A 13321-nucleotide genomic window follows, 5' to 3' on the forward strand; every position below is an offset into this window, starting at 1 on the left:
GCTGGGCATGAAGCCAGGAAAGAGCTCTGTGAGCTTGCTTTGAAGGTGATCTGTGTAATCAATCTGCCTGGGAGCAGCTTGTGCTGTGGGAAGCAGCCTGGGCTGCTCCAACAGCCTTGGGCAGTTGCCTGTTCCAGGGAAATCCAGCCTTTTGTTGTGTTTGCTGCCGCTTGGGTCTTTTTGCAAACCGTGGTACTGGGAACTGCAGCGTGGGTGTGAGCTGAGGCTGGAGTGAGCATCCTTATCTTGCTCCCTGCACACACCCTGGCCCAAGGTATGACACACAGACGGACAAAACCTCTTTATTTCAGCTGCTCTCTCCCTACAGCTCTGCAAAACTGGGTGGACAGAGAGGCATGTGCTACTCGAAGTAGACCCCGTACACTGTGGCCACAGCAAAGAGGGAGGCGTTGGAGAAGGTGGCAGAGGCAAAGCTGTCAGTCTCAGGGTCCCATAGTGCCCGGCTGGCCACCACGAGGCTCTGCTGGCCCTGCTGGCCCAGCACCACATGGCAGACCAGCTTGTAGCGGGGTGGCACCACCTCCTTGGCCTGGTTGTGCAGCAGCTCAGTCAGGCTCTGGGCTAGTGGGGCACTGCCCTGGGCACTGTATGCAGTGGTCCCCAAGGCGCAGGCCAGGGTCCCCTCCAGCACCCGCTGCACCCGCTCCGCATCAAACTTGCAGCCTTTGTCTGGCCCCATCCTGTAAGTGTTTTCAAGGCGGCTCTTGAGGATGGGTTGGAAAATTGGGAGCCCAGAGAAGCTAACACGTCTGTGGAGCATCCAGGGGCCAATGGAGGGGCGCCTGCTCCCCGGGAGCATCCCGAAGGAGCTGCGGCGGCTGAGGATGGAGTTGCGGCGGGAGAGCAGGGGCGGTGCTTTGCTCTCCTCGGCGCCCCGGGCTGGGGCGGGGGGCTGCGACCCACGGCGGCCAGCGCGGAGTGAAGGGGCTTCAGTGCTGGCTGCAGCCAGCACCTGGGCCAGCAGGGCGGTCTCTGGGACGGGCTGCTCAGCCATAGGGGTGGCCTGCAAAGGAGATGTACCTGAGTGTTAGGTGAGGCAGGGGTCCTGTAGCCTCTCCATTCCCCTGCCTCTTTGCCTCACTTCTCCCTGCCCTCTGCAAATCCCATTTGTCTTGTGAGACAAGATGCAGAGGGGCTGGGAGATCCATGGCAGCTGTGTTCCCTTCTCCAGTGCCTCGATGCCCATCAGACTCAGCCAGCTGGGGCTGATCCAGTGCAGTAATGTATGTTCCGCACCGCCCTCTGCTCCCATCCCCAGCCCTTCCCCCGGCACAGGTGAGTGACTCTTTCCCCAGTGTTCAGTCTGCATCCCACACTTACCCTAAGTTCCACTCCTGTCCTTCCAGAGTAAACCCAGGGGACTTGTGTCTGGTGGATGTCACTGCCCAGGCCCAATCTTTATCTTGCAAGTTGCTGTGAGCAGGGCCAAACCTGTTGTGCTCCTGGAAGGTGAAGTGTTGCTACATGACACTGTAGGTCTCCAGGGCTGTTCTGGGGCAGGGCTCCTTTAACTCCTTGTTTCCTGGTCCCTGGGCAGCACTGTTCCCCTTCACTCCTACCCTCACTGCCTTTTCAGCTGTGTCAGCACAGGGATGTGGTTACTCCAGATATGTGCCTTCCAATCTCAGCTCCCTGCCAGCCCTGAAAAATGCAGGCTGGTGTTGGAGTGCAGGAGAAGAGCAGGGGGTGGAGAGTAGCAACTGTGATCACTGCTTTGTGCCCTGACTATGGGCTGCACTGTGGCTGAGCCCTGCAACAGCTTTATTTTGCTTAGACATTTGCGTCCTTAGGCTACTTATGCCCCACTGCACCAAGGGAGAGTTTGCGTGGGAAGGCACCCATTGAATCATATAATCACATAGTGGGTTGTGTTGGAAAGGACCTTAGAGATCATCTAGTTCCAAATCACTGGCAATGGGCAGGGATGCCACCCCTAGACCAGATTGTTCAGAGCCCTATCCAACCAGCCTTGAACACTTCCAGGGGCTGGATGGAGCACAGCCCTGGCACGTGGCAGGGACCCTGCTGCTGTAATGCTTGGGGGATGAGCAGGGCAGGGGGCTCCCGACCCTGCCTGGAGTTCCTCTCTCCAGTGGAGCCCAGCCCAGCTGGTACGACACGGCTGCACCATCAATGTGCCTTTGTCTGGCCTGGCTGCCGAGCTATTTGAGGAAAGTGGGGATGGCTTTTGTGTTTCTATCTCCCGTCGGAGGTATTTATAGCCTGCCTCGGACTAGCGCTGCCAAGCACACTGCCAGCTGGCCCCCATTCCCTTGGGGCGCTGCCTCAGCTCCGAGCCCCATTCCTGCCTCTCCCTCGCACCACCCACTGACAAGGGTGGATTCCTCCATGGGCAATCCCCGCCTTGGGCTGCTTGGGGCAGCCGAGGGCTGGAGAATGGCACAGCACTCCGTTTGGGCTTAGGTGAGCGGTTGCTCTGGTGGGTTGATCTAGTGGGTGCATCCCTGCCCATGGCAGAGGGGTTGGAACTAAATGGTCCATTCCTACCCAAGCCTTTCTATGGGGCTGGTGATGCTTTTTTCTGCCTTCAAGCACCTGTACCCTGAGCAGACCTGAGAGCTGCAGGGCTCTGGCCTGGAGCATCACTGGAGAGAAGGCTTCCCCCATTTCATTGGACAAATCTCCCTGCCGGGCTCCAGTGCTGCTGCTGGGGTCTCAGCCACGCTTTCCCTGGGGGCTGTGCAGGTGGAGGTGAGGGTGATCTCCGTGCATGCACTGCCTTTTCCAAAATCCCAGCTGCCAGCCTCTCTTCACCCCATCTCTTTGCTCTGCAGCAAAGCCACCAGCTCGGGCAGCAGTGTCCCCGTGCCAGGCGTGCCAGAGCCAAGCCACGAAACACGGCGAGGAATTCCACTCGCAGCAAGGCGCAGAGCAGCGCTGCTTCCCCATCCGGCGAGCGCCGGCCGGAGCGGCCTTGGCAGCAAGCTGTGCTTCACGCCTCGCTGTCCCCTCGCTCCCTCCCTCCCTCCCGCTGCCGGGTTTCCCTAGCAATGGGCCGTGCCGTACGGCGCAGCCCGCTGGCTTCCTCCCCGCGGCCTCCCCGGGCTGGCCGGCCTCCCGGCAGCCGCCGGATCCGCCGCCGCCATCCTCGGGCCCGCTGCCGCCGCCGCGCTCGCTGAGGCCGCCCATGGCCGGACCGTGCCCGGCGCGGCTGCAGGGCGACGCGGCCGCCTTCAGCGCGGCCCTGCGCACCCTGGTCAACAACCCCCAGTTCAGGTGAGGCCCGGGCCCTGCTGAGCCCCCGGCCGCGGCTCCGTGCTGTTTTCCCGCAGCCCCGCGCCCTCCGGCTGGGCCATCGGGGCCCGCAGGCAGTTCGGGGGGCCCCGGGAGCTGGTGGGGCCGGTGTGGCTTGTGCGGCGCTCCCCACACGCCCGCATGCCTACGGGAGTCCAGGGCCGCCCAGGTGCGGCCCACCCTGCACAGCCACAGTCATCTCTCGGGAGGAGGGAAAGTTCCCGGGTGTGCCCAGACCCCCTCTGTCCCCAGGCATGGTGCCAACAGGGCAAGGCAGTTTCCCAGGATAAATCCTGGGCTGGGGATCTTGCCCTTGTCAGGAACGGGGGTACATTGAGCTCCTCAGGAGCAGCTTCCTCCCTGCTCAAGTTCCTCTCCCACCTGGCTTTACTGGTGTTTTGTCCCTGGGTTTGGCATTCCTGCCACCTCGTGCCAGAGCAGAGAGCAGAGATGGAGGTGCTGCCTTGGCTCCCTCACCCACATGGTATGTCCTGCCTGGCTGTGGTTCTCTTCACCCCCTTCCTGCTGAGGCCAGCCTAAGGAACACCAGAGCTATCTAAGGAAATCCCCATTCCTGCTGAAATTTTTGACCACCCAGAAGAGAAATCCCAATAAAAACTCCCCAGCCACAGCAGCAAGCAGGCAGTAGAGGAGTGGCTGACACTGCCTGGTCATTCTCAGTCTACATCCTGCTGCTCATATGTTTCAACCCATACTCCTTATCCAGCATCCTGCAACCTGAAATCTGTGCTCTGCATCCATCTACTTCATCCCACATCCTGCATCCTTTCTGCTGTAGCCTGTGCCTCACAGCCTGCACTCTGTAGCCTTTGTTCTGCATCCCACATCCTGCAACCTTCATTTTGCACCCATCCTGCAGCCTGTGTCCTGCATCCCATACCTTGCATGCCATCATCATAGCTGGCATTCCACATCTCACAGCCTGCATCCTGCTTGCCCCTCTTGGCCCGTGGACCTCAATCACAGAACAGTTTATCATGATCCCCCTTGCAGGAGCAGTCATGGAGGATGTGTTGGGCTCTGCTCACAGCACCCGTCCTGCCCCAGCTGTGTCTCCTGATAGACACTTGGGATGACCCCGTGGGTGGGCACATACACCTCCCTGTGGGACACTCTGAGGGTCAGGCCATGGATTTGTGCATGTCCTCATGGCAGTCAGCGTTTGGGTGGCATGTCTTCTGCTCATTGGCCTGCTGGGATGGAGGAAGGAACAGGGGGATAGATGGGCCATTGCCACAGGTGTGCTCAGGCTGGTGACTCCTTTGCCTGCTTCCTTTCCCCTGATCTTGCCCCGCTTTCCTTGGGCCATGGAGCTGGGGAAGCATTTTGGGGAGGGGAGGGTTATAGGGGATCAGGGCAACAGGATGGTCCCTGTGCTCTACTGTGTGCCACAAGCTGTCCTTTTGGGCCAGTGCCAGCCCTTCTGGCAGCTGTGCCAGAGACTTCACATCCTTGAGATGATGAGTCAGTTCCCATGAGTCAAGGATGCTCATCCTGGTGACAGCAAAGCTTTCCTTGGCTCTGCTATGCCAAAAGAGAAAGTCACTTTCTCCAGCTGTCCTTGGCCTTTCTCTGCCCTGCTCGGTGCCAGCACCCTGGGCTCTCTGTGCCAGCACCCTGGGCTCTCCATGCTTCCCAGAGGACTTGTCATGCTCACCTTGCCTGCAGCATTCAGATGGCTGGAAAGAGCCACCAACAAGGTCCCCTCTGTCCCCTGCTGGGACAGACCCCTGGGTTAAAAGTGAAGGGTACAGCCCCTTGTGCTGGGCGCTCAGCAGGGCCCTGTCCCAGCCCAGGGAAGGCCGTGTCCTTGCTTCCAGGCACCGTGTCCCTCATGGTCCCCTCTCCCCGCAGCGATGTGATGTTCGTGGTGGGCCAGGAGCAGCAGAAGGTGTTTGCACACCGCTGTGTGCTGGCGTGCCGCTGTCAGGTGTTCCGTGGCATGCTCAGCCAGGCACCAGTGGGCAGCCAGGACTCCTCCAGCAGTGTCCCACCCCAGGGCCCCTTCATCCTGGGCAACGTGCAGCCTGAGGTCTTCCTGGCCGTCATCGAGTTCCTCTACACCAACAGTGTCACCCTCAACAGCCACATAGTGAGTGGGGATGGGGCTGGTGGGGACCATGGAATGGGAGTGAAGGGGATGCAGGGGAAGGGGGTGCTTTGCAACTCTTGGTGTGCCAAAATTGGAGGAGATGGTCTGTGTGATTCTCTCTGCCTGGCTAACAGGGTAATGAATGTGTGGGGTCTCAACCCAGCACAGTGGGGTGTCCAGAGCACCTTGTCCCAATCTCGGGACCTCTGGCTGTGCATACCCTGGATGATGAGAGTGGGGACACCACAGCAGGAGACGTACATTTTTCTCCATGCAGCAGCCTTATCTCCCATGCCCCAGTCAGAAGCTCCCACGGAAGCTGGAGCACACCTGCCCTTTGCCCTGGGCTGCTGTGTCTGTCCATGGCCCCACACGCTGATGATCACAAGGTCCCTCTTGCCTGCAGGCACTGGAGGTGCTGACCTCATCGGTGGAGTATGGCTTGCAGGACCTGTGCAAGGTACGGTGCTGTCTGGGCTGTGGGCAGTGGTCCTGAGTGTTCCCAGGCTGGGAAGCACTCCAAGATGGTCCCTGCATGGCTGGTGGCTGGGGGTGCCTCTTAAGAAAACACTGTGGTGATTCACACAGGCTTGGCCCTGTTTCTCAATCCTGGAAGGTCTCTCCAGTGGGATCCCCCTTGAGGGGATGCAGCATCGGCCGGGAATCCCACAGGGGAATCCCGAGAAGTCATGGGGAAGGACATGGAGTTTCACATCTCCTGCACAGCAAAGGTCAGGAGGAAAGCCCCTGTGCCTTTGCCCACACGTGCTGTCTGGTCATCTGACAGGGTGATGCAGTTAAAGAGAGCCCTGATCCTTGGGAGCAGTCAGCACCTCAGCTGTCGTGCTGCCAGGGTGATGCTGCTTCGGGTGGGAAGGTTTTGGGAAGGCAGCAGGGAGCAAAGAGGAAGAGTGGGAGCTGAACGAGGAGGGGCTGGGGAGCTGAAGCAGCTCGGTGTTGGAGAGGGCAGCCAGGCCACGTCATCAGCCTGATTCCTGAATTACAGCCTGGCTGAACGCGTGACCCGACAGCTCACACCCAGACTTCCCCTCCCTCCCCATCGCTCTGGAAAAGTACCTCAGGAGCTGAGGAATCGTGGGCTCCTGTCTGCCAGAGTGGTGGGATGGGATCTGTGGGAACAAGATCAGCCAAAGCCCAGATGTGGCAGAGAGCTGTCAAACAGCTGTCTGGGCAGGGAAGGGATATAAGGGGTGTAGCAGAAAAGGGGGACCTGGTGTTCCTGTCATGAGTCACACCCCACCACCCAGCAAATGCATCCTGAGGGGGATGACCTGCATAGAGGAGGGGTGGGAGGGAAAGGGGCTGACCAAAGACAGTTGGTGAAACCATGTCAGAGTGCCCAGCTGCAGGGTGACCTCATATCCCTCCTGTCAATGACTCAGGGCCCTTCTGCCCCAGCTGACAGCTCCTCTCTGCATGTCACATCCCCTTGGGTTTCCCAGGGACTCTGGTAGGCAGCTGAGATAGGCAGGAGAGAGGTCCCACTCATGATGAACATGCTGGTCTGGCTGCATCCCACCTGCATCATCCATGCAGGGGATGCAGCTGGAGATGCTGTTCCCCCAGCAGTCACAGCCAGAGCACAGCTGGCAGGCAGGGCTGGGGCAAAGCTGAGGTCACCCAGTGCACTGAAGCTGGCACCAGGATTGTGCCCTGTGGCAGAACATGGATGGCATCTGTAGGCAGGATTAAGGGACCCACCTGGGGCTATCAGATTGGCTGGGTTTGGTCACATCAGTCTTGGTCCCTGGCTCCATCAGTGGCCAAGCTGGCTGCCCACATCCACACTGCAAGACCTCACCCCCCAGGCCATTGTTTATGAAATCCTGGGGGGCTGGAGGTGCCTCTGCCCCACATTCCATGTGCTGGGGCTCAGGGGATGCTGAGAGTTGTGTGGGGGGATGGCAGGGTTGTGTCCCCCACTCTGCCCACCCTCTCCCTGTCTGCCTTACAGCTCTGTGTCAAGTTCATCAAGGACACGCTGAGTGTGGAGCAGGTCTGCGAGGCTCTGCAGGTAAGAGTCACACCAGTAGGGTCACATTTTATTTATTAAAAATAACTTGTACAATTTTGGGGCAGGAACAGACTTGACCCTTCTGTTCTCTGCTGGACAGTGGGGCAGGATTTCCCTCTCACCCCTGGCACAGCAGCTGCCCTGCCAACTCCCAAACCACTGGGATTGTACCTGGGCTGCAAGGGACAGTGGGGCCACCAGATCCTGGCAGAGAAGTGTCTTCTCTGTCAGCCTGAGCAGCACTGGCCAGAACTCCACAGTGACAGGGCTTTGTCATCATCTGCATGAAACTGGGAGGCACTGAGTTTTGGGGAGCCAGTCCCAAAATCCCTGCTGAGAGTTGAAGCCCCTAAAAATAGCCTTGCGAAGGTCCTAATGGCCCTGGCCATGCTACTTGGTGGGGCCAAGGCTGCTCCCCAGAGAAGATGTATTTGTTTAATATCCTACAAGCTGAAACAATCTTGGGGTGAGGTGCCTGCCCCAGAGCACAGAGCCCCAGCCAGATGTGGTGCCAGACCATGGTGACATAAACGGTGCTAAAATTGGCCCAGAGGAAACAAAAGAAGAAACCCCAAAACCCCAGAACAAAACAAACCTGAAGAAAACAGCTCATCTGCCCTCCCCACTTACGTCAGCACTGGTCCCCTGCTGTGGTGGAGGGGGATGTGAGGTTCACCCTGCCTGTGCTGGTCCCCAGTACCCCACACACAGGGGCTGCTGTGGGGGGATTGGGGTCATGCCCTCCTGGTAACCCGATGGGCAGTGCCAGCCCTGGGCCCAGCATTGCTCAGTAGGGCTGGGAGAAAATGAGAGCAACCCCAAATTCCTGCTGCAGTGGGGGATGGCAGCTATGGGTCAGGCTGAGGCTGGCACCAGGGGTATGGGGTGCTTGTGGGGGGCTTTAAGCTGATCCTGTGCCCACACAAGGAGCACTGGGGACTGGTGGTTTCATGTGCCTGCGGTGTTACCTTGTGAGAACAGCACCACTGTGGGCTTGGTGAGATACCTGAATAGAGGTGGAAAATCATGTGTCCTGCTTAGGGTGGGGCTGGGTGACCACTGTGCACATTAGCCACATGGGCTGGTGGGGGCCCAGGCATTAGCACTGTGGGCATTGACCCACCAAAACATTTTCTGTTGGGCAGGCCAAGAAAGGAGGGGGCCTTGGTGCCCCTTCCTCCCCACATTCTCACTGTGATACCCAAACCAGAGGGATGTGTGCCTCACCTGTGTCCCTGACAGTGCCCACATTTCTGTAGGGCTTTGACAGGGAGTCCCTCCTGCCCTGGACCCCCTTGCAGGTGTCTGTGTTGTCTCCCAGGCTGCAGTGACCTATGGGCAGGTGGACCTCCAGCAGCACTGCCTGGCCTTCATCGAGGGCTGCACCGCGGTACGGTGGCAGGTGATGGGGGAGCATGGTGTGGGGTACCCAGGGTATGGGGGGCACACAGCATGGAGAATGCTGCATGAGGCAAGGGAGCAGGGCTACTAAGAATGAGATGCCTGGGGGCTGGGAGGGGTGTTTGGAGAGAAGATGCTGGGTGACTGGCAGAGCCAGGCTGGGGGATACTGGAGTGTCAGAGGATTGCAGTTTGGGTTGGGGGGTGCTGGAGTGCCAGGCAGGCATGGCACCAGGATGTGTCTGATGGACAGGGGTGGTGGTTGTGTGGGGTCCTGGTTGCAGCACCCCAGTGCTGTGCTGTGCTGGCAGGCAGTGGTGCAGACCCAGGGCTTCCGTGAGCTCTCAGACGTGGTGCTGGCGCGGGTGCTGCGCAGCGACCGCCTGGCCGCGGATGAGCTGGACCTGGTGCAGGCTGTGCGTGAGTGGGCTCACGTCAGCTCGGTGAGTGGCATGCAGCAAGGAGCACCCAGGGGTGCCTGGGCCCCCACCAGCCCAGGCTGGGAATGTAGGCACCCTATCCCTGAGCCCAGGGCTCTGTGAAGCACACAGAGGCTGTGTCACTCCCCCTAGGCCCTGCTTCCCCTGGTGCCCAGGACGTCACCAGCCTCATCCCTCACATCCTGATGTCTGACAGGCTGTCCTGGAGCGTCCGGTGCCAGAGGTGGCTGCCCTGCCCGTGAGGGAGCTGCGTCTGCCCTTGCTGGCACCCAGTGAGCTGGTGACACTGGAGAGCTACAACCAGCAGGACCTCCTCATCCCGGTGAGCTGCTGCCTGTTCTTAGTGTGCCCTGACTGACCTCCAGGGCTGGAGGGTGCTGCGGGATGGGCGGAGGAGGGCCGCACTGTGGCACTGCTGATGCCCCCATCCATCTCCCCTGCCCCACAGGTGGAGAACATCGCGGCAGCCTGGCGTGCCCACGCACTGAGGAGGGGCAGCGGGGTGCCCTCCCGCCTCTGCCGTCCCCGCCGGGGCACGCGGCCCCGCGACCATCACCGTCACCTTGAGCCACACACCAAGTAGGGGCTGGCAGCGGGTTTTGTCCAGCCCAACCGGGGACTCTGCAGCAGGGCAGGCACTGGGGCTGGGCACTGATGCTGCCGTGGCCAAGAACATCATCGATAAGATGATTTGTTACTGTGTCAGGGGCAGGGCAGGATGCCTGGGTCACCCCAAAAGTGATGCAGGGGCTGGGGGTAGGGGAGGGCTGGGCCATGGGATGGGTGCAAGGACACTGCAGGCTGCCCAGGCAGTGACCCAAGGGTGGTGGGGCTGCAGAGATCCCTGCGGGATGGGGACCCAGGATGAGCTCCCCCTTGCCCGGGGCCGTGCTGCCCTCCCCCGGCAGCGGGGCTGTGCTGCAGTGGGGGAGAGCACCAGCGCCTGCCCGCGCTGGGCCACGGGGACCCTGGGGCTTGGAGGGGGTGCAGCTAGGAGGGGACACATGGGCATCTTTGCACGCACTGCTGCACCGACAGGCTCCCAACCCCCGCCAAGCCGTGCCAGCAGGCCACACACACAGAGCACAGACTGCCAGCCCTCCCTGTGCCACACACACAGTGTGCAGCCCCCCTTGCACCCCCCATTGAGTGTGTGCACACAGCTGGGTCTGTCTCAAGCACACATACCCACCCCCCCCCCAGCTGTGTTCCCCAGGAGAAAGGGCCAGACACAGCGGGTAATTTATATATAATATATATATTTACTCTTTAAAAATAAACCTTCAGTCCCCACTACCGCCTGTACAAACTACAAAAATAAACCTTTGCTCTCTTTGATATAAATAACTTAGATGGCGTGTTTGGGGGGGGCTGCCCGCCGTGCCCACGCCTGGCACGGGGACAGGGTCCCCAGGGCCACCCCTGCTGAGCGGCAGTGTCAGGGGGCCTGGGGCACAGGCACAGCAAACACCGCTGGAGTTAAAGTGCTGGGTAACGGCGCGGACGGTGCCCGGGACGGGGACGGGGACAGGGACAGGGGCTGGCTGCAGGGACAGCCCCGTTGCACGGGGACATGGTAAGAAATAACGTTTCCCAGCAAGATGTGCCTGGTGGCACCATGGGAGCCCACGTCAGCGTGCAGCGTCCTGTGCGTGCTCAAGCCTGTGCCATCCCCTGGACAGAGCACAAGTGTGACACAGGGGCTGTGATCGTGGGACAGCTCAGGGGCTTGGCACAGCAAGGACCACTCCAAGCATGTCCCCCTTCCAAAACCCTGCCTGTGTGCTGCGGAGCAACAGGCTCCCTTTCTCCACTGTGGCACATCCATGATCTCTAGCCTTCCAATCCTTGCCACTGGGGAAACTGAGGCACAGACTAGCATGTTGGAAGGGGTGAGCTGCCCATGGAGTGAGGGCACGAACCAGGTCTGTGCCCCCGGGCTCCTGCTGCCTCCAGTGGGCAGCCCTGCACTGGGCAAAGGGTCTGCCCGCTCCCTGCCTGCACCCTGGGCAGCCGGGTGAGGCTTTAGGCTGAGAAATAAATCTTTTAAAATAAGCTTAAAAATATATATCTCTCTATAGATAGTTTCCCTTTGCAATAAATAAAGGTGGGGGTGCCCACCCTAGGCCTTGCCCATGCCATGCCAGGGCATAGCTGGCTCTGGGGCTGCCCCCTTATCAGAACAGGGGGCATCAGGGCACCCTGTTGGGGCACCCCAGCTCGTGGCCTGGGATGGGTGGTCCCAGGAGGAGGTGATGGGGAGCAGGCAGTGACCCCACAGAGGGGGAGCTGGCATGGCACTGAGTCCACCTTGCCAGCAGCTCCAGAAACAGAGGGGGGAGTTAGTGCTTCCATTTCTGGGGGGCAACAAGCCCAGGGCAGGATAACCCCAAGCCCTGGGTGATGGGACACGGCACCAACGGTACAGCCTCAGGTGAGGGACACGCGGGCATGGCCTGGCCTGCACACAGCTTGCATAGAAGTGCCAGCCTGCCCTACCAAGCCCCGGTGCAGGGTGCAGGGGGGCTGGTCCTCCTCGGCCAAGACCACTCTGGCGATTAGCAGCATGACACGGGTGACCCCGCTCTGCACCCTCCTGTGCCCACGGGGTGCTGGGGAGATGCTCTGCCCAGGAACCAGCAACCTGCAGGGAGAGAGAGATTTGGGGATCAGTTGGGTCCCTCCACACCCACCTCGCACCCCCACGCTGCCATGCACCAGCCCTGGGCAAGGTGCCCCAAGCTCACCTAGCGCCAGGCACCTGCGCCGTGGTGTCCCATGTTCTGCATCTCCAAGGTGTCGGGCACAGCGGTGCCGCTGGTGCCGGGCTCGTCCAGGCAGTCCCGCTCACTGCTGGCGAAGCCCTCGGGGCTGAAGCTGGGGTAGGAGCCAGGCAGTGTGGGGTGCAGGGCCACTGTCACCGATGCGGTGGCCGTGACGGTGGTGTAGCTGCCGGCAGGACCCTGCAGGTGGGTGCTGTAGGTGGGCAGGGCTGCGGCGGGGGCCGGCCGGGTGCCCGCTGGGCCGGGCTGTGGGGGATCTCGGGGCAGTGTGCTGCACGGCTCCCCAAAGGGCAGCGGGGCTGCAGGCTGAGGGCCAGAAGCCTCTTTCTTCCCTTGAGCCTCCAGGCTGTCCTTGTAGGGCTTCAGCACCTGGAGGGGGAGCATAAAGCATGAGGGTCCCCTGTCATATTGAGCATCCCTCTGGCAGCACCACCAGCCCCCATCCCGCAGCTCTGTGACCCTCTCCCTGGGGATGCAGGGGAGCTGGCAATGCCACAATGGGTAGAGACACTCACAGTGATGCGGGGGAAGCTGGGGTCCTTGCCAGCCTCCAGGAGGATGTGTGCTGGGGCAGGGGGCACAACGAAGGGTCCCCGTGGGCTGCCTGGCCCCACGCTCTCCGTGTAGTGCTCCGTGTCAGAGGGCTCAGGGAAGGTGGCAGGCCAGGCTGGAGCGCGCCGGACGTACAGTCCCCCAGGGCCCAGACATGGGGGTATCGACTCTTGTGGGGGTAGGCAGGGGCCATTGTCCACCAGGGATGCCTGGGGAGAGAAGACAGGTCAGAGGAGCCAGGGACAGAGTATGGAGAAGTAGGGAGTATGGGTTGATGCAAGCATGGGGATGCGGGTGATGCCAGGTGAAGCAGGGATGGGATCAGGGAGGTCATGGGTCAGGGAGGGATGGGTCAGGGAGGGATGGGGGAAGTTGTGTGTGGAATGAAGCAGGAACAAGGTATGGGACAAGTAGGATATGGGTCAGAGAAAGGATGAGGTAAAAGAGGAATGATACAGGGCAAGGGATAGACTGAGGTGGGTTCAAGATGAGGTTGGGACTGGACAAGGCAAAGATGGATAAAGGGTGAAAGGTGGGCAGGGAGAGGGGCAATGGGGGATGGAGAGACATGGGTACAGGGCTGGGGAGGACGAGGGAGAGGTGGGATGGAGGGGTCTTGTACCTCAGGGGGTGGCCCGATGACAGAGAGCAGCACGGGCAGCAGCACCAGCCCGTTGAGCAGCCCCAGCAGTGTCAGGATGGTCAGCACCGCAAAGAAATAC

General features: G+C 60.6%; 3 protein-coding genes across 4 annotated transcripts in view; 1 reads left to right on the forward strand and 2 right to left on the reverse strand.

Moving 5' to 3' along the window:
- DYNLT4 (dynein light chain Tctex-type 4) lies at positions 1-3778 on the reverse strand. 2 transcript variants are annotated; one of them, XM_064428698.1, is made up of 3 exons: positions 3658-3778; positions 1342-1662; positions 1-1024 (listed from the first exon to the last, which is right to left on the reverse strand). In XM_064428698.1, the coding sequence occupies exon 3, from the start codon at positions 1013-1015 to the stop codon at positions 362-364; it is 654 nt and encodes a 217-aa protein (XP_064284768.1). In that variant the 5' UTR covers positions 1016-1024; positions 1342-1662; positions 3658-3778; the 3' UTR covers positions 1-361. The 2 variants fall into 2 exon arrangements, with proteins under 2 accessions (XP_064284768.1, XP_064284767.1); XM_064428697.1 differs by lacking the exon at positions 3658-3778 and having other exon boundaries at positions 1342-2841.
- BTBD19 (BTB domain containing 19) lies at positions 3033-10605 on the forward strand. The gene is given in 9 exon segments (XM_064428696.1): positions 3033-3068; positions 3071-3258; positions 5152-5389; positions 5796-5849; positions 7365-7424; positions 8746-8814; positions 9136-9267; positions 9461-9586; positions 9713-10605. Coding segments are annotated over 9 exon segments (1038 nt in total). The 3' UTR covers positions 9848-10605.
- PTCH2 (patched 2) overlaps positions 10504-13321 on the reverse strand; it is a 21402-nt gene continuing 18584 nt past the window's right edge. Inside the window, 4 exon segments of the mRNA XM_064428695.1 lie at positions 10504-11908; positions 12012-12416; positions 12563-12808; positions 13222-13321. Coding sequence (XP_064284765.1) covers positions 12012-12416; positions 12563-12808; positions 13222-13321 — 751 coding nt within the window. The 3' untranslated portion in view covers positions 10504-11908.

The sequence above is a fragment of the Passer domesticus genome, chromosome 7, assembly GCF_036417665.1.
Source record: "Passer domesticus isolate bPasDom1 chromosome 7, bPasDom1.hap1, whole genome shotgun sequence".
In the NCBI taxonomy this organism is placed as follows: domain Eukaryota; kingdom Metazoa; phylum Chordata; class Aves; order Passeriformes; family Passeridae; genus Passer; species Passer domesticus.